The 25,683-nt window shown below is 40.5% G+C and overlaps 2 protein-coding genes across 2 annotated transcripts in view; one reads left to right on the forward strand and one right to left on the reverse strand.

Annotated features, from left to right (window-relative positions):
* TMEM87A (transmembrane protein 87A) overlaps nt 1–8,114 on the reverse strand; it is a 31,362-nt gene extending 23,248 nt beyond the window's left edge. The window contains exons 1-4 of the mRNA XM_036735429.1: nt 7,954–8,114; nt 5,726–5,789; nt 1,941–2,032; nt 287–403 (exon numbers count right to left, since the gene is read on the reverse strand). Of these exons, the coding sequence (XP_036591324.1) occupies nt 287–403; nt 1,941–2,032; nt 5,726–5,789; nt 7,954–8,109 (429 nt within the window). The 5' untranslated portion in view covers nt 8,110–8,114. The remainder of the gene's footprint in view (nt 1–286; nt 404–1,940; nt 2,033–5,725; nt 5,790–7,953) is intronic.
* Nucleotides 8,115–9,310: 1,196 nt separating this feature from the next.
* The window catches only part of GANC (glucosidase alpha, neutral C), a 58,485-nt gene continuing 42,112 nt past the window's right edge, over nt 9,311–25,683 (forward strand). The window contains exons 1-5 of the mRNA XM_036737029.1: nt 9,311–9,328; nt 9,536–9,728; nt 10,909–10,971; nt 11,492–11,597; nt 21,554–21,681. Of these exons, the coding sequence (XP_036592924.1) occupies nt 9,697–9,728; nt 10,909–10,971; nt 11,492–11,597; nt 21,554–21,681 (329 nt within the window). The 5' untranslated portion in view covers nt 9,311–9,328; nt 9,536–9,696. The remainder of the gene's footprint in view (nt 9,329–9,535; nt 9,729–10,908; nt 10,972–11,491; nt 11,598–21,553; nt 21,682–25,683) is intronic.

Below are 25,683 nucleotides of genomic sequence, written 5' to 3' on the forward strand. Positions count from 1 at the left end.
TGAAGTATCAGGTACAAAGAAATGACCAAAGAACTAAAGTTTGAGTTGTTTTTTCCATGTTTACATGCAAAGAAAAATACATCTCTTCTTTTTGAAATAAAAGTCATTGACTGTGAAAGTATCAGTACATACTTCCAACTGGTCCTTCCCAGGTAAAATGCTCCAAAATAACCCAGTAAAGCACAGAACGTTAATAATACAACATAAAAAGATTACCCCCACTCTCATCTTACCATCCCCCACTCCCACCCCCATCTCCCCTACCCCACACCATTTTAAATACTACCTGTGGTTTAAAGAGTTCACTGTAGTTCTGGAACAAGGTTGGTAACATTTCATAGGACCCAGGCCAACCGTGACGTTCCTCCTTAGTGCTTCCAAAATACGTTTCTGCTTGTTCATCCTGACAAGACAAAAGACCAAGCACTAAACATATTTGTTGCAAAAAGATCTACCTTTCATAAAAAGGCCTTCAGAAAATAAGAAAGGTGGACTTTAAGATGAATAAAATATTGGGGGTTCCTACATACAAAGAAATTAACATGACTTCAAATAATGAGTTATCTGATAAAAATTATTATACTCATATTTATGTGAATATACATAAACTCACATGTATGTAGTCTGAATGTTACATGTTTCTGATGCTTTCCAAACACCTAACACCCATGGAAAGTAGGCAAGGAAAATATTATTTTTACCCTTCTATAAATAAGGAAACAGGCCCAGAGAGGTTAAGTGTCTTGCTTGTGGTCACACGGCAAGTCCTATTTCTAAGTAGCATTATTTCACAAAGAAGGAGAACAGTAACCAATTCAAGTTCGAAAATGCAGGATTCTTTTTAACAATAACTAAGAATTTAAAAGCTTTTGAGTCCCCAAGGGGGAAAATTCTGCAGAGCCTTGGAAAGTTAAGACTTTTTAAAGTCCAAACAAAATGACATACCCAAAGAAGAATTAACTTGCCCTAAAATGACAAAAAGTTGTGTACTTTCTCACAGGCTAAGAGACCACAAAGGGATTCTACCAATCCACAGCCTTCTATTCTTCTCATCCTAAATTCAGTACCTTATCAACTCTTTGAGGTTCATGCCTAAATCTCGATCTCCAGCTCGGACTTCTCTCTTTCAAGTTCTATCCTAAATTTCCACTATTACAGTCATTCAAAATAACATTTATTACATTATTAACTTGCATTATCTATGAAGGGTTTGGTAAACAAAGAAACTTCAACTCAAATGCTATCCCATTTCCCTCAAATTTCATATAAAAAGAATCTAAATTCATGAAGGTGTATTGTATATTCAATTAGAAATCTATTAAAGGACATGCTATTTCAGCTGAGAACCCTGGAAATTCTAACATTATCTATCTTTCCCTTATCATTTCAACCCTTTCAACCTTTCTCCTAACCTCTTCTAAGTGTGACAAAACATAGGCATACATCTTAATTCTCTTCAAATCCAAGAAGTATTTGTATTTGCATTCCAAGAATTTGTATTCTAGCTGACCAAAAGCACCAAAGGCAGAGATTATGTCTAAAGCTTAGTTTATGACAAACTGGGATGGCCAAGGAGCATTTACTACTTGCAGATAAAGTCAAATCATCCTCGAGAAGAAATTACAAGAAAAATAAACAACAGAAAAAGGATTCCCCTAAGATTACATGAAAAAACTGGAAACAAAGACAATGGCTGACAAGCTGATGCGAAGCAGCAATGAAAGACACTTCTTCAAATGAGGCAGTGTCATAAATGGGAGAAAGTACTCAACTAGGAGTCAAAACACTTGGGTCCTACTTCTGGTTCTACCAGTAACTAGCTGTGTGACATTGGGCAAATCATTTAACCTTTCTCTTCATCTGTGAAATGATGGAGGCTGGACAAGGATTTCTCTAAGGTCACTGCCAGCTCTAACACTGTATATTTCTATGTCCCTTACCCCAAAGTTGAAGACTTCATTGTAACAGTTACAGGAACGCAAGTACCAGGTCACATTGAAACTCAAGGATGGATCCAAAGGTTCTCCTTCAACTGAAAAAGAAGAGATGCGTATAAGTAAAGGCAATAACCACCCAAAACAGTTTTCCTATCACACTGCCATAAATCCCATAAATCTCTGAAAACATTAAAAAACAACATCCTCATTCAAATACATGCTAAGTAGAGACATACTTAAAAAAAAAAAGCAACACATAATCTTAAATAGATATAACTGCTGCTGTCTAAAAGTATGGCCTAGTAGGGCAGTGCTGCCCTGTATCAGCGGTGTTCAATTTCAAGAAGCTAGGTACTGCCCAGAAACCTCCCCAATGCCTGGTGCTGTCACAGAAGATTCAACAGGAGAGACAAAAGGTAGGCGTGTCTGCCAAGGCAAATCAATATTTATTAGCCACCTATTATCCGCGGTCCAAGTCACCTACTATATAGTCCTAGGCACCGTGCCAAGTATTGAAGAAGGTACAAAAGCAGACGACATGGCTCCTGCCCTTAAGAAGATTTTCATCTAGTTAGGGAGGTAAGTTATAAATGCATGGCAAATTAAATGACCATAAAAGTCCTTGATAGTGCAATTCAATTCAAGCCAAGAAACATTTAGAGTAAGGAAGACACTGTGCTAGGCACTAAATCAGGATACAAAAACAAACAAAAACCAGTCAAGAAGTCTACTGGGTGATCCAGCAAACAAAAAGATAAGTAATGAAAACAGAAACAGCTGCAGTGATAAGAGAGCAGAGGTGACAAAGGCAGGTATTTCAAGCAAAAGGCCCATTTGTATGTGAAGGGTGAGACAGTTCTGTGTGGAACATAGAGCCTGTGAAAAGCAGTATGAAAGAAGTCTGTGAAAGTAGGTTAGAACCAGATTGTGGAGGGCTTTAAATGCCATTCCAAGAAGTCAGTATTTTAGCCTAAAGGCATAAGGGAGCCACTGAAGATTTCTGAGAAAGGGAAGAACACAGAACACTGGCTGCAGTGTGGAAGGTGAATTCAGAGGACAGTACGTATCTTTCTAATGAATAGCATGGATAAGTGCTGTTTGGCATTTAAAGCTCTTCCCAAACTGGTCCCATTCTACCTTTTCAGTTTTATTATGCTTTATTCCCCTCCACATACTCCCCGATCCAGGGACACTGGCTACCTTGCTGCTCCTCACATACAATACACCATCTTCCCCCGGCCTTTTCACTGGCTACATCCTAGGCCAGCAATACTCACCCTCCTGACCTTTATTTCCTCACTTCCCTAACTTCTTTCAAAACTCAACCCAAATCTCACATTCTGCAGGAGGCCTTTGTATAAGTTATTTGTGTGTTGCCTCCCACATTAGAAATCGACCTCTTTGAGGGTAGGGACTATGTTTTCACTTCTTTTATATCTCCAGTTCTTCCACTTAGCACACAGCAAGTACTTAATAAATGCTTGTTGACTGATTGATGCTATGCATTCAGAAAGAAAAAAACCCACTAGGGACTGAAGGATCCCTGGAAGAGGAGGGACTAGTTAGATATTGAAGAATTGTAGGATTTGAACAGAGACGAATACGCAGGACATTCCAGGCTAGGAGGGAATGAAATGATCAAGATCAGAGAAAGAAAGCTCCAAACTGATCTGTATTTTTTCAAGGAACCACTCAGGGAACCCTAAGGCTCCCCTAAACAAAGTTTGAGAGCTAGTGATCCAAAGAAATGAGCCCTTGAGTCCAGAAACTTGGGCTGTGTGTAGTTCCAGCTGCACTGCTGACTGGGTGTGGAAACTTGGGCAAATCACTCAAGTTCTTGGTACCTTTTTCCTGGTACCAGTGGGAGTGGAGAAATATCAGCCCCTCCCTGTCTTTTGGAGGTGTGGTAAGGACCAATGTAATTGCACCTATGAAATTACTTCTTGCTCTCAAGAAGATATTACATAAATCTGTTAATTATCTTACAAATAAATTTCCACTGGGAGAAAGCACAGCAAAGAAATTAAAAATCACCAAAACATTTTACAAGGCATCAAGCTGCCTAAATGTAGCAATTAGAAGGTCTGTGGAAATTTTAAAAAAACCACACTAGTCTTGAATTCTTCAGAGGAAAAAGTAGGATATTTTAGAAATCTGATCAATTAAAGGCCAATGCAGAACAAGTCAAAAAACTAGAGACATTCAACTAACCCTTGGTGACACCGACTTCAAGCATTTACCTATTACACCTTAAAGACAACCCACTCAGTGACTTGAATAAACATTATAGCTTTAGGAGAAAATTAAGAGCAACCAAGTCAACTTCTATAGACCCCTTAGAAAGATGTATGCAAATAACTAGTAAAGATAACAAATTATGTAAGGGCAAAAAAAAGTGCTGCAGAAATATGAGGTAAATATTAATTGCCCACACAAACTCTAAAAACACTATGAAATGTGAGTACTATATCCAGCCTGAATAATGTTGAGATTTAATTTTTATATGAAAATTATAAATGGGAAAGGAACCTACACATTGTACAAAGGATGAGAAGCTAACACTTGATCATCTGCTAGGGTCTTCTAAAGAAAAACTTGCTAAATCTAAAAGCTACTCAATGACCTCATTCAACCCTGATGTATCAAGAAGAGTTATTTAATTTAAATAGAAATTTTTAAAGTCACCAATCAGAAAAACCATGTCACTTTTCCTATTAAGTATATCCTCATCTGCTACAACCATAATACATATTGGTCATAACCTATTTTATTCATACCTCATTTTGTGTACCTTCTTGAAATTATGTGATGAGGTTGGGGGGAAGACACAAAGAATGGTCTGCCCTCTCTGTACGAAGGTTCAGAAATGATAAAGACAGAAATAAAAGATGTATTTTCCCTAATCTTTATGTCTTGCTTTCAACCGCCATGTTTCTTTCCAAAGGCTGAGGTTAAAACTGGATATAAGCTTTTCTTTGATGCTCAATGGAATGCAATAAATAATCCTAAAAGAGTAAAGTAAATCTATCTATTAAAACTTCTGGGGATCCTATAATGTTATTTATGTCCCTAATATAAGCCATGATCTATTGCTAATTTTTTAATTATCCTAAAAAATGTCATATTATTAATTATTGTCTCAAATGATGATGAACAACTATAATCCCTAATAAAAGAATTTATCTTTGAATTATTGGATTTATATTTGAATTTATATTTGAATTATTCTTTCAAAACACCCAGAGAATGAAATCCTTTCCTCCTTATATAGAGAAAAAAAATGTAATGCTTACATCCAGAGGCAAACATCAGTATAACTTAAATGTAGGCCACAGATTTAGAATCCCACAACCATAGGCTTTGGAACTTGGCAAACATCTGACAAATGCACAAAGGTAAAAAAGCAATGATACCTCTGGTACTCAGCACAGCAGACTGCACAGGCATTCAATTGCCAAATTATCAAAGCATAGAGAATTACAAGTGTTAGTAGAGCTACTTAAAATCTGTCAAGTTCAGACCTTAGTTTACATACTAAATGTGTACATGCCTTGACTCTGTAACCAAGGAGAGGTGAAACATCTCAATAAACCACTTTTTCTATACTTCAGATTATTCATTTAAGCAATACTGAATTTAATCCTATTTACTTACATAGACCCAAGTTTCAGAAATTATAAACTATTTTCAGTACATGAGTTAGAATTTTTTTCTTAATTATTAAAAGCATGGTGAACGTGGCCATCATTTTTTAAAAATTAGAAATCAGATGGGATTTAAGGACTCACACTTCAAGATGATAGAAGTGTTGTTGAAGAGGATCTTTCCAAAACTAAAATACTTCTTCTTCTCCTAAAAAAAAAAAAGTAGAAAAATAAGGAAAGGCAGCATAGTATAGTAGTTAGAAAAATGACCCTGAAGAGAGGAAGACCTGGGCCTATCCTGTCATGGAGACATTTGGACTATGAGACACTAGACAAGTTAGCAACCTCCTCTCTCAGTGCCCTAAGCATTCTCTAAGACTACAAATTCCTGAGGTGACAACCTTCATTAGTAGAGGAAGTCTGTTCCCACCAACCGACCCCCAGTTCCTAGACCATTCAAGTCAGAGGTCTAGTTCCTGCCTCAGATGAAGATGGCTAGACTGGATCAGACCATTTGATAATACATTTTAACTTTCTCCAAAGAAGAACATCACTGGCTGGACAATCTAAATTTTGCAAAAACCCAAGACTAGTTTTCTTAATTAGGAGAAAGAGGAAAAACATTTGTTAAACCCCTACTATGTGCCAGGCACTGTCCTAAGCACTTTACAAATATTACCTCATTTTAACCTTGCAAAAACCTTGGGAGGTAGATACTTTTAGCACCCCTATTTTACAGCTGAAACTGAAGTGACTTGACCCAGGTCACACACCTGTAAGAATCTGTGGTCACATCTGAACTCAGGTATTCCCAACTCCAAGCTCAGGACTCTATCCACTGTGACACCAGCTGTCTACAGTTTTACTCACTTCTTTCCTTCTACAGAACTTCTGTCATTGAGACAGAGATATATTCTGATTTAATAGAATGTAAACTAAAAACTCTAGGAAGTCAAAGGCCAAACATAGAGTTAAATTCATTTTCTGACTCCCTTTCCGCATTCAATTCGTTTCCTTTCTGGAGGAGTCAGACCCAGTCTACTGTTCATATTAAATTGAAAAAACACTTGTTAAATGCTTGAGGCTGAGGAAGATTCAAAATTTAAATGAGGCATAATTCTTACACTCATGAAGCATATTTATTAGAGGGCTACATGTACACATAAGTAAAACACAAAATACATCATATGTGAATTACTAAAGTGAAAAACAAGCACTTTGGGGAAAAAAAAGTTCTCGGGATAAAGGTCTTTACAGATTGGGGGAACTGGGCAGTGTGGGGAAGGAGATGAAATCAAGGAAGCTTCTTCATAGAAAAAGTCTTTAAAAAGTGTAAATAAAGGTCTAAAAGTTCCTCTTCTAGGCCTAAATGCAGTTTTATATTTTCGAATATAGGAGGTATAACACATCATGCTCATTATCAATGTGAAATTCCTGGCTGGAGACTACAACTATCCACCCAAAGAACATCCCTAACACTTTAAGAGCCATGGGAAACAATACAATCAGGTGGTCTCACTTCCTCACAAGCCTAAACTAAGTTGTACACAAGTCACTGAACAAAGAGTGTAAGTTAATCATCAATATGGTTTTCAACATGATCAATTTTTTTAAACATTTCCTGCCTGCATTCAACTTTGTCCCGCACAAGTAGGGCATCTTCTGACAGTATTCTGGAGTTTCCATAATGAAATGCTGCCTTATCTAAAAGCAAATTTCAGAATGAGGTGTGCCATTCTCTCCATTTTGGCCATCCCCATGCTAAGATAGGCGACAAAAAAAGCACTGTATGTTCAAAGAGCTTCCACGCGGCCTGCCTACACACCTAAATTCAGGAGCAACAGTGGAAGGATAAAGGAAACCAAACACTCTGTGAGAGTCCGGTTCGTACACGGAAGCAAGGATTCCTGTAAAGAAGGCCGTGAAAGAGGCCCTCCTTCCTCAATCTCCCAACTAACCACAAGCACTTGTAAAAAGAAAGTAACTGACCAGACAGCCCCATAAATGAAAAACTCTAGTGAGAGGGAATTAAGACCTCTCTTTAGAGAGATCAATTTGTTGGTTCCTCCAAGTCACGCCCTGACTTCGGCTCTTCCCTTACTTTCCAGATGAGAACCTGTTCCCTCCCTTCAGATGGGTGGCCGGCCTCCTCCCGTCCGCCCTCAGTAACTGCCATTACTTCGCCCCCCTAGCACTCCTTTTTCTAAAGGGAAGCGGGCTTGGGTCTCGGGTCTCGGAGGGTCAGCGTCAGATGACACAGCGGGGCCCCAGGAATCCCAACCCCTCTAACTGGCTGAGTTCGCAGAGCCCGGACTGGACCCCTCGGGCCACCGTAGTGCCAGTGTTGGGTCGCTACACAGACGAACGCTCACCAAGTGCACCGGGACATGCCACTTGGATCTCTCGGCGGCGGCAGCTGGTCCTGGCCCCGCGCTGGGAAGAGAGAGCGGGGACGGCAACGTGCCGAGGAGAGTAAGAGTGACAGGCACCAGCCGAAGCCACGCAGCGACCGCCATCTTCGCGGCCATGGACTGTCCAGAGAAAGCGTCTCGCCTTCTTCCGGTCTCCTCCCGCCTCTTTCCGGTCTTGCGCTAGGGGGCGGCATTATCCGGGTACTCCTAGGCTCGCCAAGCTCGTGTTTGTTTTTGACACGCTGATCTCACCCTCCCTTCCTCCTGCACCTTGGCCTTTCTGCCAGTTCAAGCGCAAGGCCTCGGACGTACTGCGCAGGCGCTGTCCCCCATCCGGGTCACCTTGGAGGCTGCGGGATGAGACTTGGTTGTCACCCCCGGCCTCTGCCTAGGGTATCCCTAAAGCCAGGTTCCCTGTCCGCCTTTGAGGGTTGGACAGATTTTTAATAAACTGTGCGTTTTCCCCTCTCCATCGTCTCCCCCCTTCCCTACGCCTGACAGACGTTCAGGCATGATAGTAGCTCACGTTTATATATCGCCTTCAAGTTCAAAAAGAGCTTCCCCACCCCCCTCCCAGAAGATAAGCTTGGCTTTAGAGGAAGGCTCCTCAAAGAAAGGCTCCGCCGACCTTAGGATGGTGGAGGGGACCTTACAGATCTCAAGACAATAGCCAGCCTCACTGCTGAGGAAACTGAAGCCCAGCGAGGAGAAAGGGATTTACCTAGGTCACACAGCTAGTCAAGAAACTAGACCTCCCCGCCTCCGTCATCAAATGACCCAAGATCGGGTGGTGGGTGAGCGTATCTCAGTGGCCGCCTGCTGACAAGAACTGAAAAGTGAACAAGCAGAGCCTGACCTTAAAAGTGCGCTGGTACTATTCACCTTGTTTGCCAGGCGCCTAGCACAGTGCCTGGGAAGACAGTAGGTGCTTAAATACATTGCCGAATGAACGTGTGGGACCTATGGTTATCTCGCATCTATTACTTTTTATCTTGTATCTAGCACGAACTGATCGCTTAGTAAACAAACGCTTTATCTTCAGATAGGGCTTTTTTTTTAAGCCCGAGTTGGTCACACAAATACTAAGTGCAAAGGACTTTCTATTCATTATTTCAATTTAATCTTCACCGAAGCCCCAAACTAATTCTTTTCTCTTTTTTTTTTTAAATGATGGAATCAAGACCTAAAGAGGTTATAATGATTTCTGTAATCATTGGGCTAGTAAGGTGATGGAGCTTTACTAGGGGAGAACAAATCCTCTAACTTCTTAGTCCAGTCCTACTACCCCGACCCACGTTCACCGTACACTGCTGGGCTCCACTTTCACTGTGGACTGGTAGGCTGGTTTCCTAAGGGGGGGGGGGGTAAAAAGATGACTACGTTCCAATCACGCAGGCAGAGACAAGGAGAACGCTCTGCTTTTTCCTCTCCCCCTCCCTCTCAGGTGTCTCTGAAATAAGAGTTAAGGTCATTCCTCCCCTCCGCCTTCCTTATTTAAGGCCACCCAGAGGGCCAGTATTTTGACAAGACTTCCTTTTCCCAGAAGCCTGTGGGAAGGTGGCGTCTGGGCTGTAATTGACTAAAGACCTTTGTGTGGATTTAAACGACCCCCCCGCAGCTGGCGATGGACCCGGGTTTGGTGTGCTGAGCGGCTGAGCGGGTCTGAGCCCGAGCCGTCGAGGTGTGTGGAGCTGGTGGGCGGCCATGGAAGCGGCCGGAGGCGAAGACGCCATCAGGTAAAAGGCTCCCGGCTCGCGCTGCAGCCTCGGAGGGTGGACACCTCGCGAAAAGAAGGGATCGTCCTTTTCTCTAATGTACCCTTTTTTTTTTTTAATGATTCCTGCCCCTCACGTTTGCAAGCTTTTTTTCCCTCCATATTTATGTTTCATAACTGTGATCCGAGTTGGCCATTATTTATCATCACCCATGCTTTACGATAGCCGGGGTACAGTGAGGCTGGTGGCGTGGGGGGAAATCGAAGCGGGTAGGGCAGGGTTTGTCCAAGGTCAAGGAACCTGTCTTTGGTAGCGACGGGATTCAAAATCTGCAGCGTTCTAAATTACTGGGTTCTTTGCTTACCTGGCTCGACCCATTTTCTGTAGCAGTTACTCCTAAAGCTCATTCTCCAGACCTGAAAATAGGACCTGGAAAGCTTTTCCAACCATTGATTTTAAAAGCAGCGCATAGTGAAGCGTGACCTAGAGTTGAGGATTGATTCCTCGCCTTATAGGCAATCCTTTAGGCAAGAATATATTCCTGGGCATGTTTAAAAAATCCTGGCTCAAATACAGGAGCCTTTGTAATCACTGTGAATGTGCTGACTCTAGATATTCTTAAGCCACACCTCTGCTCCAGTCAATTGTAATAAATAAATCGATGTGCAAGTTCATGAAGGTTATAATTATTTCAGCCTACCTAAGCTTAAATCTGTTAGTGCCCGCCTTTGTTGCCAAAGCACTTTTCTGTAACCTCATAACTAAGTACATACCACCTTAAAAAGCAAAACATTTTTTCCACTTTTGTTTCCTATCATCATCCTGATGCTCCAGATTCTTTTAATGCCTTGGCGTCCCTTGACCAATAGTAGGCTGCACTCAGCTTTGCACAGCATTTTATTTCTCCTTATAGAATTCACGAAGTGTAAGTCCCGTGTGTAGATTTTTTTTCTCTCAGATTTTTTCTGGGAGACGTCAAGACAACTAGGCATTATCACTTTGAAATGTTACACTTGTGTTACATTGGTATTTTATAATTAAGATTTTTTTTTCCTTTTGTGGCAGAATATTGTCACAGAAGTTGTAGGATGGACTTCAAAAGGCATGCTTTCCGTATTCATGTGATAACTAGATAGGCTTAAAATACTGAATCTGGCAAAGAAAGTAGAAAATCAAATTCTTAAAACTTTTTATCATTTAGCTTTCAAGATGAAGCTGTGGATAAAAGCATCTTTAAGGACTGCAACAAAATTGGTTTCTACAGGTAAGGAAAGAAAATGTTTTGTGAAGCAACATTCTTGATAGCATTTCAGAATTGATGCTCATTAAACATTTGGGAAATTTTAAGTCATAAAAGTAAAGGTAGGTGTCTTTATAAATTAGCTAATAATAATGGCTTCTTGGTTTCCTTTTCTTTTTTAGCAGGAGGAAAAATTTATGGCAGAATCCTATTGTTAATTCGTTAAGCCACTGGATTAAACAGTGTGTGTCTCCTATTACTTCAATTTCTCCACACTAGCATGGACAGTTACCAAATATGTGACCTATAAATGTCATCTATGAAAATAATCACATTTCCTCAAGAATTATAGCCAAAGGAGACAAAATATAATTTTTGGCCAGTGTGTTGTCAGTTAATTTTAATAGCATTTGAACTGGCTGTATAAATTAATGTCATTCTGAATTGGGAGGTATCAGACTGTGCATTTTTTCTGATAACACTGTAGCCCCTTGGATTTTGCCAACCAAAAAGTGCCTCTCTGACATCTTCTTGGTATCTGTAGACGTCAGAAGCTACTCCCAAGGAAGAATACCTATCGGGCATTACTGGACTCAGTCACATCAGGCAAAGACAGCACCAAATTCCAGATCATCAATGAAGTGAATAAGGTGAGACCAGAGTTTCCCCAATAAAGGTTTTTGCTTCTGTAATTAATTAGACTACAAATAAGTGTAATGCCTTTAAAAGGAATTGAAACTGCCTACACTAGTCCAAAAATATACTGTTCCCTACACTGGTCCAAAAATACTTACAGGTTAGAGGAGGGGGTAGGGAGCAATATTACATGGCAGTGTCTGTAACGGCACCAATTTATTCTAAGTTTTTGGACACTGTCCAGCTGAATCTGCCAAATGAGGACAAAACAGCAAATTCAGAGTTTCCAAATCTCAACCAGCAAAAGGAGAAAAGGGACCATGAAGGCAATGAAAAATACTTTGAGTATTTTACAATTTCAGGAGTCAGTATCATACAGAAAAATACTTTCAATATCTTAAGTTTCAAAAGTTTTGGTTCACTAAAATACTTTAGCAAGGGAGACACCACAGTCATGCTGTTACATATTCTACAATGAGAGGACAGGAGCAAGCATTTGGTGCTCAGCTCATGATTTTTTGTTCCCTTGACATCTGTAGTCATTCTGATGTATAAAATGTCAACTAAATTAAGCTAATCATATAGAGAGTATGATTAGGCTGGCAGAATCAGTGCGACGGGTCTGGGATGCATGTGTTTACCACAGGCACCATAACCTCAGCGGTCTCTAAAAGTATCATGTGTCTCTGTGATCTCGCAAACTAATCTAGCTTTGAAATACAGTTTGTTTTCAACTACTGAAAATATTTGGGGAAGTAACTCGGCCAGATTCATTTCAGTTCAAGCATTTATTAGGTACCCACCATGTGCAAAGTACTAGGCACCTATCTCTTACCAAATCCCAATTCTGGGATGGAAGCTATAAAAAGATTTTTTCCTGTCACTGTGGATATGAGAACCTTAATATGGCTTCCCAGTCCCAAAATGTTTTCAGAAAACCCCATTTCTGCCTCTAGCTCCGGCTTAGTCCTCTCAAAGCAGAACAAGTACCTGTCACAACTTCAAAGGACATATCCTTCCCTCCAAAATTGGGAGTTTCCTTATTTTACTCTCAGATACTGCGACTGTCTAGGACTTCATATTGCAAAATAGAATTATATTATTTGAAGTTATGGAACAACATCTAGGATTCCTGTAGCCAGTTTATGCTAAAGGAATAGGGGAATAAATCTGGGATTCTCTCCAGAGCTTCCTTTCCCAAATTCAAATTAAGAGGCATACTCAGAGTTATCCCGACTATTAGAGGGTTGCAATCTTGGGTCTGTTGACTTATGTAAATACCTTATAAAGCTCTTTTCTTCAGTTGCCTTAGCTATTCAAATACAATGTTTATCACTTATGTTTCTTTAGCACCAAATATATATTGTCTTTCCAGTTTCCAAGAGGAATTAATATCATTGCTTGGTATCTTCATTATCTTTGATTATTCACTTCAGAGTTCCTATAACCACAAGCCACAGGCCCAAAGGAAATAAGGCTGGGCCTACCAATATTGAGCAGTCATATCTGACTCTAGTCTAATGGCTACTTGGGGAGCAGTCACATCTGATTCTAGTGTAATGGCTACTTGAGGATTTTGAGGTGACATTGCCCCCTTTTTGGGAAGCCAGATAGCATCACTGACTCATAAGGGCTTCTGGCCTCACAAATGAAAATGTAAACCCCACAGCTGGCTCTCTATTCCCCAACCTTTAAGGCATTATGTGTTCAGGAAATGCAGGAGTTCCACAGAAGAAAGGCCTCTAAGGAGTCATCAGTCCTGCCTGCCCAAGCACTTGGTCAGCAGCCTTTTCATCTCATCTTGTCTTTTCATCTTTTCATTCATTCCATTGTGCCCACCATCCAGAAAAGAGGTGTCAGAGTAGGAGACATGCATGCTACGTTCTATCTTAGGGAAGCCCAGTTAAATACATCGAGTCCTTAACCATCCATCTGAATGCTGAGATGTATAGAGCGGTAGAATAGTAGCAGTGCAAAGGAGGAAGGCAGGCTTCAAATGCACAGGAAAATGCAGTATTGTTCCATATTTAAAGCCCTCAAGGCAGCTGTCCTCAAGGTATTTGATACCAATGCCAAAAGTGGTGGACTTCCCCACCACATTGCCTTTTACAACACTCTAGACCATTTGTCTGCAAACTCTTCTCCATGGACCCTGAATACTTGAAGGACAATGTTGTGCAGCTCAGACACAGAGACCAGAGCCTAGGAGATTTGGACACCCTCATGGAAGAAGAAGCCAGAGTCCAGGAGGTCCCACAGGATCTCACCATAAGACAACACCCGACGTGGTGGGAAGCAGAAGAGACTGATGTCAGCCAACTCCCCATCAAGACAGAAAATGATGAGGAACCTGTGGATCAGACTCCAGGTAATGAAAACTTAGGGGATATGTAGGAAACTAGAGGGTCTGGAGCCACAGACAAGTGCATTTGAAGGTTGGGAGAGATCTTAGAATTGTTTACCAAACGTGTTTCTCAGTTTCATGTCTTTTGACTGTGCCACACCCATCGCTGCATCACTAAGTCTGAGATGGGTAAACTAGGGATCTGTGTTGACATTCCCGCATTGTGATGTGTTGCGTTTTCTTGATGTGTCTGCCACACTCAGTGCTCCTGAAACTACTTCAGCATCCACTGTGAAAATAACCAAGCTTTGGGTTAGTTTTTGAAATCTCAGAAATGAGCAGTCAGGATTCCTTAGCAAAGCTGTGGTCTGCTGATCCAAAGAACCAATAGGGTTAAATGTTAATCTAAGGGTGGGCCGCTCACTTAAAGTTATTTCAAGATGCAGGCATTCAGAAGGCATATTCCATTGCATTAATTCCTTTATATAGTTGCCTACAGGTCAAAGGTTATTGGGTAGATTTGAAGATGAACTGTTCCTAGAAAGGCTGGGGGGGAGTCTGGTAGGAGAGTGGATAGTAAGAACAGTTATGGGTTCTTACAAGTTTGTTGAGAAAAATCTAAATAGTGTCTAGTCAAAGAAGTTCTGGTTTCTTAAGACTGGCTTTTCACTCTTTTTACCTTTACCTCTCCATTTGTAGTCAGTCAGGTCTTGGCTTGAGCTACAAAGAAGAGCTAACCTAAAAATAGGAGGGCAAGGATCTAAGATAGATAGATATAGATGTATTTATATTTATTTGTAGATAGATAATATCTACTTAGACTTATTTGTATCTATTTATATATAGATATATAAATCTATATATTTATATATAATAGGCAGGGACGCGCACACACTATAGACAGACTTCTCAGGCCAATATTCCCTTGGAACAAACCTTTTACAGTATTTCTTCATTCTACATTGTGATCCTAGCTTTTAAATTTTCCTGTGATGAGAATAGCCAGCCATTTGTCAAGTTTTTTTATTTTCTTTTCAGGCTGTTCTCAAGATTTCGCTTGTAATACATCTTGCAGCTTCCTCAAGGAAGAAGATGTGCCTCTGAGCCCCTCTATGGCCACAGCAGGTGTGTCCTGCAAAGCAGAGCCCGAAAATGATACTCGCCAACCCCCCAGTTTTTTGCCCTTTGCCTCTTCTAAGGCTGTTGGGGATGGACCTTTGCCTAACCAACCTCCTCCTCGGCGAATAAGGCAGAGGCGTCGCTCACTAGCCAACACGATCTCTGCTGAAATGGCCAGGAACAGGAGGTTAACGTGGGATCTAGCCAGACGATCAGAGGCACATCTGGACAGGTTAATTGCCATTGGGGAACGGGCTAATGCCCAACGTGAGGTTGACAATGTTCTCCGCAGAGAATCCGTGATAGCAGTAAACCAATTGGCTACAACTGTGGAGGGAGCAATAAGTGCCCTGCACCAATTTAATGAACTCCTGGACCATTCTCTAAACCCTGGAAAATCCTAACTATCTGCTGGGAAAACAGCTATTCCACTGTTCTGGACTTTTGCCTGGTCCCTTGACATTGTGGTGGGAGGGACCTGATGCCAACAGGAAAGGTAAGGTACTGCCCTCCTGGGAGAGTAGGAAGGTGGCATTATCTGGATGTCTTCCAAAGAGTCGTAGAATAGGTGTTCTCTGACTTAATCTGTTACATGTTTCATTGTTCACCCTTTGTCAGTCACAATTTTGGATAAATAAAATTTTCTTTCTATACAATTGTGGAAAGTCTGCTTAATGAAAGTAAAAACAAAGCCATTATTCTAGGTCATCCACATCCTCTTTTTCTTTGTTTTTTTGTTTGTTTTGTTTTTTGCCCATACATGGCTACAAGCTTTGGTGACTGGCAAACTGCCCCATTTTAATTGTGTTTAGCAGAGGAAAGCTATAGGTTAGGGGAAAAGAACTACTGCTCTCTGCCCAGGATATTGGGTGTCTTGATAGCCATTAGAAAAACAAGCATACTGTTGTAGAATGAGACAGAGAGGCTTCTGGAGGTGATGGAGACGCTTAAGCCATTCTATATAGGTGGACATGATTCCTTTCTTGAAGATCCATAGAAAACCCAAATCCATGGTCTCCCTCACTAACTCATTTTTTATTTTGTTGTTTAGTCATTTTTGGTCGGGTCTGCCTCTTCATGACCCCATTTGGGGTTTTCTTGGCAGAGGTACTGGAGTGGTTCACCATTTCCTTCTCTAGCTCATTTTACAGATGGGGAAATTGAGGCAGACAGGGTTAAGTGACTTGCCCAGGGTCATACGGCTAGTTAAGTATCTGAGGCCATATTTGAACTCAGATATCTCTGACTACAGGCCCAGTGCTCTATCCACTTTGCCCACCTAGCTCCCTGGAATGGAAATTTTTATTTGATCAGTTACAAATTCTAATAATGCTTAGTTTCCTTACATTGAGCTAAAATTCTCTTTGCAATTTTAGTCTAGAGCGTCTTATTAAAGTACAGCTGATCATCTGTATAACCTTTCATCATTTAAATTACTGCCAGTCTCAATAATTCAGTTCCTATAATTTTGTTTCCTCGTTAGGCCTGTTCTCCACCCCTTTAATCATGTCACTGTTCACCTTTGTCTCTTGATCTTTCTAGAATTATAGAAAGAAGATCATAGAGCCAGCCAAATAGGAAGATGGTTTGATAACTTATCATGCTATACTCTTATGTAGAAAGAGACCAGGGCTTATCTCTTTTTTTTAATGTTAACTTCTATCCTTGATGAAAAGAATAATTGAATTCAAACATAATCCCATTTGGGGTTTTCTTGGCAAAGGTACCAGAGTGGTCTGCCATTTCCTTTTCCAGTTTGATTTTACAGATGAGGAAACTGAAGCAAATGACTTGGCCAGAGTAATACCAGTAAGCATCAGAGGCCAGATTTGAACAAATGAATATTGATCTTCCCAACTTCAGGCCCAGCACTTTATTCACTTTGCCGCCTAGCTGCCACACAAGCTAATTATTTGATGAAATTCAGTACTTGTGAAAGTTCTTTTATTTTCAAATAGTAGATACCCCTCAAAAACAGGTGAACAAGTAAAAGATAATTTGAGAAGATGAGAAGCGACTTCCCATAAATAAGCTCAGCTCTGAAGGAAACTGAGGTTTCTGAGGGGCCAAGGTGAGGAAGGAGGGGTTGCCCAGCCACGCGGTGGCTAGCTTGTACGGAGGCAGAGCTGGAAATGTTGAGGTTTGGGGGTGCCAGGACCCTGAAATAGCAACACGCCAGTCCTGCCTGAATGAATTAGACCCAAGCCTTCTTTCAGCCAAAGAAAAATAAAGTTTATTAAAGATCCACCATATCGGGCAGACTTAAGGAATCTGAGCATTTGTATTGCTTATGCCACCCGGCCAGATTAAATCTGAGCATTTTTGTGGAAACAAGACGGATCTAATATATAGAAAGACTATGGGAAGGATCTTGGGTTGGCCAAGTAGTCTGGAGTGGGGGGGAGGGGTGCGAATGTAGCCATGATCTTGATGGGAATGGCCAGTAGCCTGGAGAATGGGATTAAGGGTGGGAAGTAGTTGAAGGCTATCTGGAGATAACAGAGGCTAGGTTAGGTTAAGGGTAACAAGATTTTGAGGCTTATGGCCTCAAGGGACCCCCAGATCAAGTGAGGAAATCCAAGGAGATTTCAAGGGTCCTTAAACAAATGGGACCCAGACTCTTTTGGGTAAGAGGCAAAGGTTTCAAATTGGGCCTGTACCCCATCATTAATTCAGGGACAGCAGACAGGCCAGTTTAATTGATTTATATAACAGTGTGTAATTGAAATAGAAAATTTATGACTATATTAGATGAAACTACTTTTACATTTCACAAATACATGAATTTCACTAGTCTTTAGTTTTGTATTCCAGACCTCAAAATTAAAAATCAACAAAAACCTCTCTCTGATTTAGACATCATAGAGTAAATATTTAGAATTGAAGTAAAACATAGTCACGGAATTTGGGAGGTGGAAAGTGCTTTAGAAATCTAGTCCAGCTCTTATCATTTCACAGATTTGTGTAAACTGAGGCCCAGAGACATTGTGACTTAACCCAGAATTACAAAGCTGAGACTAGTTCCTAGATCTCTACTTGCACACTTCTTATTCTCCATTGTGATATTGTGGAGGTTTTCATTTTGTTTGTTTTTTTCCCCTTGGGTTTTTTGGGAGGAAATCAGGGTTAAGTGACTTGCCCAGGGTCACAAAGCTAGTAAGTGTCTGAAGCTGGATTTGAACTCGGGACCTCCTAACTCCAGGGCCAGTGCCCGTGCCCCTGTGACATTGTTTTTTTAAAGGATAATGTGACTTTGCACAGTCTTCCCTCACTCCAAGTCAATTGCAAGTCATGTCATCATCTCCCTTATGTCATGGTCATCTTCGAGAATGAAGGACAAAACCAACAACACAACACAGAACAGCTGCTCTTTCAAAGTGGGGACTAGATAAGTCTTCGACTAGATCTTGATTGAAGGTATAGGCATGGATTGGTGAATAGGAGGAATCTCTAGGCTATAGGCTATAGTGGCTGGAACAACCTGGAGATAGAAACCCAAGGCATACTGAGAATAATGAGGCAATCATCATACTTGGAAGAGATGATCTGTGTTGGGGCATTATGAGAGACTGGGATAAAGTCAGATTGAACTATCTTGTGCTGGAAATCAGAATCTTGAGTACTAAGCTAAAGACTTTCAAATGAAGCAAAAGCAAGTTTTGGCCCTATTTATTTCATTTGAATGTAATCATTGTGTTGAAACAAAGCGTTGGCATCCATTTGATCTTAGCCACCTAAGTTACTGGGACTCCTTTGGGCTACAGCCTCAGGAATATAATAAATCATTGAAATGGACACACTATCCATCCCAGGGAGATTAGTGATAATAATAAAAGGCCTATGTGTACAACAATATAGTATTTGTGTTTTAAAAAAAAAAAACGTGGGAGGGGAAGGTTGGGGAAGGATTATGCAACATTACCCAATGGCTAAACAAATTGTGGTGTATGAATAATGGAATTTTGCTACACAACATCAGAAATGATGAATGTGATGACAAGAGAACCCTAGGAAGGCTTGTATAAGTTGATATACCTTGAAGAAAGCCAAGCCCAGCCAAACAATGATTCCAACATAAATAAAAAGTTAACAGAAGCAACAAATCAAATAAAACAGCATTAGTACTATACTTGTCAGTTAAACAACATGTTCATCCCTCCTTCCTGTTAATAACTTTTGGGGAATATACTTTGTAGAAAGAGGTTATTGGATGTTTTCTGGGAAATGTGTCGATATGTATCAATAAATTTGCTTTTTTTTTGAAAGAATTGTCAAGTTATACTATACAGCTGCAAATCACAGGGTACCACAACCTCTGAAAAATCAAAATTGTGGGTGACCCACAATTAGATTTGGACCTACATCTATTGCAATGTGTTCCTAATGATGACAGATATAAGAAGTACAGTTGTCTCTTCCACATTACGACTTTTCCCCATCGAGGTTCAGTATATCACAGGTCGGCATGAGAAATTAAATAGGAATTTTTGGAGAGTTTTGCAGAAGCTGCAGACACATAAAGGCCAACAAGTGACCAAAATGTTTAGCAACTCAGAAATTCATAAAATATATGTTGTATATATATTTTGTATACATATGTATATAATATATAATGTCAACATATTTTATCTTTTAATACCATAATAATTCAGACTTCTCTGATATGAAAGGAGGGCCAAAAAATTTTGTGTGGATTTTCCAGATCACAGGGGCACCATACCTCTAACCCCCATGATGTGGAAGTAATAACTATATCATTCAAGAAATACGTGGTTGGAAAAAGGTGGGCTGGTCCTATAGGTGAATATGGTTCATATGCTGCACCGATGCCCCCCACAAATTAAAAGGCCAAGAGGAAAGGCTTCTAACATGTCGGCCTCTGCAGAAGGCATTTGGGAGAACATGGAAAAGAATTACAGAGGTCAGGAAGACTTACATGAGCTGTGTGATCTGAACCCATGTCAGTGAGATCACAGTTCTGGGAAGTATGAGGCAAACTGTAGGCAGTTGTAAAGTACATGGTAGCCCGATTTTGTCCAGCTTAAGAGGTGAGCCCTCTTTAGAGAGCTTTCTATTCTGGACGCCTCTGTGTGATCACCCAAGTCCAACCCAGGAGTATGCTGGAGCTAGCTTATGTGAACCAGGTATTAAATTTTCAGTGTGAGTATTAACATCTCCAGAATTGGCCAATGCCACAAATCAATTTTATTTATTTATTTTATTGTTTAGTTTAATTTATTGTTTAGTTCATAGTCTATACCAGCGGTGTGAAATACAGCCTGCATTGCTACTGAAACAGATTAAAGTGTTATTGGGAAATATTTAACAAAAGAAAATACAGTAGAATGTAAATGCTAATTTTTCATTTTCTAAATCAATTTGCAGCCCACAGGGATCTTTATGTACTCAACCTTAGATAAAGATCCCGTGAGCCACAGGTTGACTTAGAAGACCACATGTTATTAACACATCAACACATTCAAATCCGGAGCTACATTTTACAGTTATCTCTTCTACATCGTGACTTTCTCCATCGTGGTTTCACTATATTGCAGGTCAGCATAGGAAATTAAATGGAAATTTTTGGAGAGTTCTGTAGAAGCTGCAGACAACGCATGAAGGCCAGCAGTCTGTGACCAAATACTTAACCCAAATTTTACAGTAAGGTACTGCAAACACCCCGTTAAAGAAAGAAAAAAATTCAGACTTCTCTGGTCTGAAGGACGAGCCAAAATTTTTTATACAGATTTTCCAGATTGCAGGGGCCGCTGCCCTAACCCCCACAATGTGAAAGGGATAACTGTAATCTGTTTCAGGCTGTACCTGGAAGTGTAAGCATCTGCCACTCTTGTGTCTCAAGTTTGACATCTCTGGCCTAGATTTAAGAAAATGGTGGAGAAAATATTAATAATACAGATTAAACTTGAATATCACATACTTTTTTTCCTGAAGACCTCATTAACATTTACCAGCACACCCCTGATGCAACCCATTTCAGTCACATGGTCTTTCTATCCGTGGCCAGGTAAAGGGTTTTTATTTTCTTTCAAATTCTACCCCATTTCTATCCCCCAGTTTAATAATGCAAGCTTTCTCTGCACATAAACCCCACCCTCCAGGAATCAGTAGTTTGAAATGGGCTCCCCCACCCCAGGTTCTACTTCAAATTCAGCCAAAGCTCACCCACTTCCCTGACCTGAGCAGCAAAACTAACCCTGTCCTTAGCATCTGGAAAACACACTGTATCCTTTGAGCTTCCCCAGATGCTTTTATCAGTTGTTCAGCGGGGTGGAAGCCATCCAATCTAACCTCTCATCTAAGCACATCCTATCCCCTGTGAAGGAATATTAAGGAAGACATACGGTAATGGCTTTTTGCCCTATCGTTACTGCAGGTTTCCATGCTGTCTCTTTGCCAGAAGTGACCTAACCAATTATTCCGATTACCATGATAATTATGACTAGACCTGGTCATAATGTGGTAATCTGTTTATCCACTTGTCCCCAGGTTCCTCTCTTGGCTGAAGTCTATGGAATCGAGGGAAACATTTTCAGGTTTAAAATCAATGAAATGGCTCCCTTGAAACCAAGGTATGAAGTCTCTGACGTCCTTATACAGAAGCCAGCCACCAAAAGGTAGGTTAAGGAAGAGAATATCATAGACAAATGCACATTTTATTTCTTTTATTACTGCTCCCAGGCATGTCCAGTCCTTTCTTGGCAATCTTTTTTGCATCTGAAGACTACTGTTAATTCTTAGCCGACTCTCAGGGGCTGGTTTGCTAATTACCCATGCTGTTTTTATACTTTTCCACCTTCTGTCCTTTGCCTCAATGAATTCTAAATGGCACAGTGGACAGAGCACAAAGCCTGGAGTGAGGAAGATTCATCTTCCTGAGCGCAAAAACTGTCTCAGACACTTACTAGCTGTGTGATCATGGGCAAGTCACTTAATCCTGTTTGCCTCAGTTTCCTCATCTGTAAAATGAGCTGGAGAAGGAAATGACAAACCCCTCCAATAGCTTTGCCAAGAAAACCCCAAATGGGGTCACAGAGAGTCAGACACAACTGAACCAAGATGACAGAAAAAAGCAAGAGGCATAGATAGCATCTAGCAACTGCTTCTTAATTCTCTGCAAACAATGGAGACTGGGAAATGTGAACAGTCTTATCATGAGAGCAAACAGTAACAGAAGCATTTTATTCACTACATTCAAATTAGTGAGCATTCCAACTATGTAGCATGCTAGTAATTTCTGTGAATAAAATGACAGATTTTTAAACATTCTTATATATGAATTAAGAGATCTGCCCCATGGATTTTTATTCTAGATTTCTAAAACTATTTTTATAGTCAAGTAGCTTCTGAACTATCATTCTAGGAAGGTTTTAAAAATTCTTTGGGGAATGCAACATTTTTTTATATGCCCATAAAATTTTCATTAGCTCTAGATTTTAGAATGCTACTCTGTCCCATTATGCCTAATTATCTTTGTTATTCATATTATTTTATATCATATCAGCTAAGAGAATATAAGATTACATTATAGTCATATCCTCACTATAACACAAATTCCCATGAAAGCATAAAAGAACGATTTAATTTCTCTTTACATTGAATTTACATTAAATTCAACAAAGTCAGGAAGACTTGAAGTCCCACCTCTGACACAAACTGAATGAGTCCTCTAGCCATCTCTCTAAGACTATAAGCTGTGAAAGAGGTGCCAGCCCACATTGGTGAAGGGAGTTCCCTCACCTGAAGTTCCCTATATCAGTGGAATTACAAATTCGGTCTCTATACCCTATACCCTGTAATACTTATCTAATAGTAAGATCCACTGCTGGGCACAAGAAGGATTGTGGCACAGTTCCCCTCTCCCTTCCCGTTAAGGACCCCCTTTTACTCTGGACCCATCCTCAAAGACCATGCTTATTCCTACGAGGGTTCAGCCTAACCACCTAAAATAAGGATTGGGCTTCTTTTCTCATATTCTTAGACTCTTTATGCCTCCTACACTGATACCTCAGGATAAATATTAAAGCTTTGATTTTGGCTCATGTCTAAGGTCTCCCCAATGGGAAAGTGTGGATAAAGAGGTAGTCAGTGTCCAATGTCAGGTACAAAACAGCTGTTTCTTTCCTCCACACACACCAAAAAAAAGTTCTTTGCACTGACTACCCTTAAGTGGCAGAAAGCTTAAACAAGAAGCCGTAATTTATAACTCCAGCCAGGTCCTGATTAGTGTGAATAATCAATCCTGAAAAGTGGTCATACATATTTGAATTCACACTGTTGAAAGTTATAATTATTTAAAATATGGTTATGGGTTCCAACCCAAATTCAAATAATGTGACCATCACAGAATTCATTATTTGTGCTAACTGGGGCCTCATTATATTATTATTCCCTCTTCCAGGAGATTGAGATTTAAAACCATCAAAATATAAAATAATTTGGGATATTGCTGGATTTTTATATTTCACCTCAGCTCTGCATTGTCAAAAAAAAAATTCCCTCCACATACATGTCTTCTGGACCTTTTGAACTCACAAGGTGGCCTCCAAGGCTATAAATGTACATCTCAGGATTGCTGCTCAGTCACCTATGAGCAGGCAAATATACACAAAGCAGAAAGAGCAAGAGCAGGTCTTAGTCTTGCCCAGACACGACATGCTTCACTTGCCATGAGCTCATAGATGCCATGTGCCTATAGCTCCCATGTTGATGAGGTAGAATAAGGGCACCAGCCGCTTTCCTCACCATGGAGAGTTACTTGCTATATATCCATGTAGGAAAGCTGTTTTTCTTTTGTAACTGATATATGTAAGGGCAAGCAAAGTGAAACTTTTTACTATTTTTTTCTTTTGGAGTGCTAAGACAATCAAGTGCCTTTGATTGAGTCTTGCCTTTGTAGGAAGGCCCACACCATTTTGCTAATTAGGTCACCAGAAGTGTGAAGCCCTCAGGCCCCAGCAAAAGGGTATATATACCCGGAGGGTAGCTATTGAATTCAGTTTCAAGAATTGAGAATCAAGAACTCTCAGAACTGTGGGAGGAGAGGTTTTGCTTTGGGGGCACACTCATTGGAAGAGTGTGAGTGATTTGGCCAGAGGAGACTCTGGTTAGCCACTCTGGGTAGCCATTGAAGCCTCCTGCCCCCCGCCCCAGCTTTGAAAACCCAGATGTTGGTTCTTCTCTCTCTGGTAACTGTATGTAATGTCTTGGTCAGACAGCTAGAAGCCCTGTCTGTTGATTTGTGTTTATTTGCTGTTTATGTGGTTTCTGCTTGTAATTTCTGTTTGTGTTTTCTCTGAAGTTCAGGATACTGACTTTTTCCCCCAAACTAAGTGAATGATACATGCCTGTTTGATTAAAGTGAGATTGTAAACCCCTTAAAGTTGCTTTCCTTAGAAAAGCAGATCAAAGAACTTGTGCTAGCAGCCCTCCCGTGTGCTGGTGTTATTGGTCTTACACAGCCACAGTAGTGGCAAGTAGCATTGTTGTTACAATATAGCACCCTACTCCACTTCTAGTGGGTTTAGGAGTAGAGGGCCAATCAAGGAACTGCCCAGGATCTGCTGTATCATCCCAAGTGCCAACTCATTTAATGTTAAGCTACATGTGCCCCCCATATTCCTGGGAAGCTGCAGAAGAGTTAAGGTCATGTTCTATGGGATGGTCCACATAAGCCCATTCTCATACAGGCTGCATGGGGTGAACCCCTGCCAGATTTGTATATGTACATATTTTTCCCCCAATAGACTGTGAACTCCTTGAGAAAGTACTGTCTTTTGTCTTTATGTACCTAGCATAGCTTGCATCATGGATCCCTTTGGCAATATGGTGAAACCTTTGGATACAGTTATCAAAATGTTAAAAACATTTATGGATCTCAGGTTAAGAACCCCCATCCTAGGGCCTGACATAATGCCTGGCACATAGTAGGTGCTTTAAAAAATGATATTTTTTTTTTTATTGGTTGACTGTTCATACTAGAGGCAATAAAAAGATTTTTGAGCAGGTGAGTGATAAGGCCTGAAGAAGATTGTTTGTTAGCTGTGTGAGGATAGATTGCTAAGGGGAGAAATAAAAGGAGACCAATTAGAAGGCTATCACAATAGTCCAAGAGAGAGATGACAAAGGCTGGTAGGTGGTACAGTGGGTAAAGCTCCAGGCCTGGAGTCAGGAAGACTCTTCTTCCTGAGTTCAAATCTGACTTCAGACACTTACTAGTTCTGTGACCTGGCAAGTAATTTAACCCTGTTTGCCTCAGTTTCCTCATCTGGAAAATGAGCTGGAGAAGGAAATGGCAAACCACTCCAGTATCTCTGTCAAGAAAACCCCAAATGGAGTCGCAACAACAATAACTATTTTTGTTATTTGCTATTATTATCAAATTACTTTGTTACTTTGTTCGCGTTAGTAACCATATCTATAGAGAGGGAGGTCAGTAGCAATGAGAGATGATATGAGAGTAGAACTGAACGAGACTAGCCTGCATAGTGAGGATGAGAGAGGATGACTGTGAGGTTGTGACGTTGTGAAACCATATTTTTAAAGCTTTGCTACATAAACACTTAACTAAGTGTAAGGCTCTAAACAGATACTGCTTACCATTAGTAGATTCTATTATT

Source organism: Trichosurus vulpecula, chromosome 8, assembly GCF_011100635.1.
Source record: "Trichosurus vulpecula isolate mTriVul1 chromosome 8, mTriVul1.pri, whole genome shotgun sequence".
In the NCBI taxonomy this organism is placed as follows: domain Eukaryota; kingdom Metazoa; phylum Chordata; class Mammalia; order Diprotodontia; family Phalangeridae; genus Trichosurus; species Trichosurus vulpecula.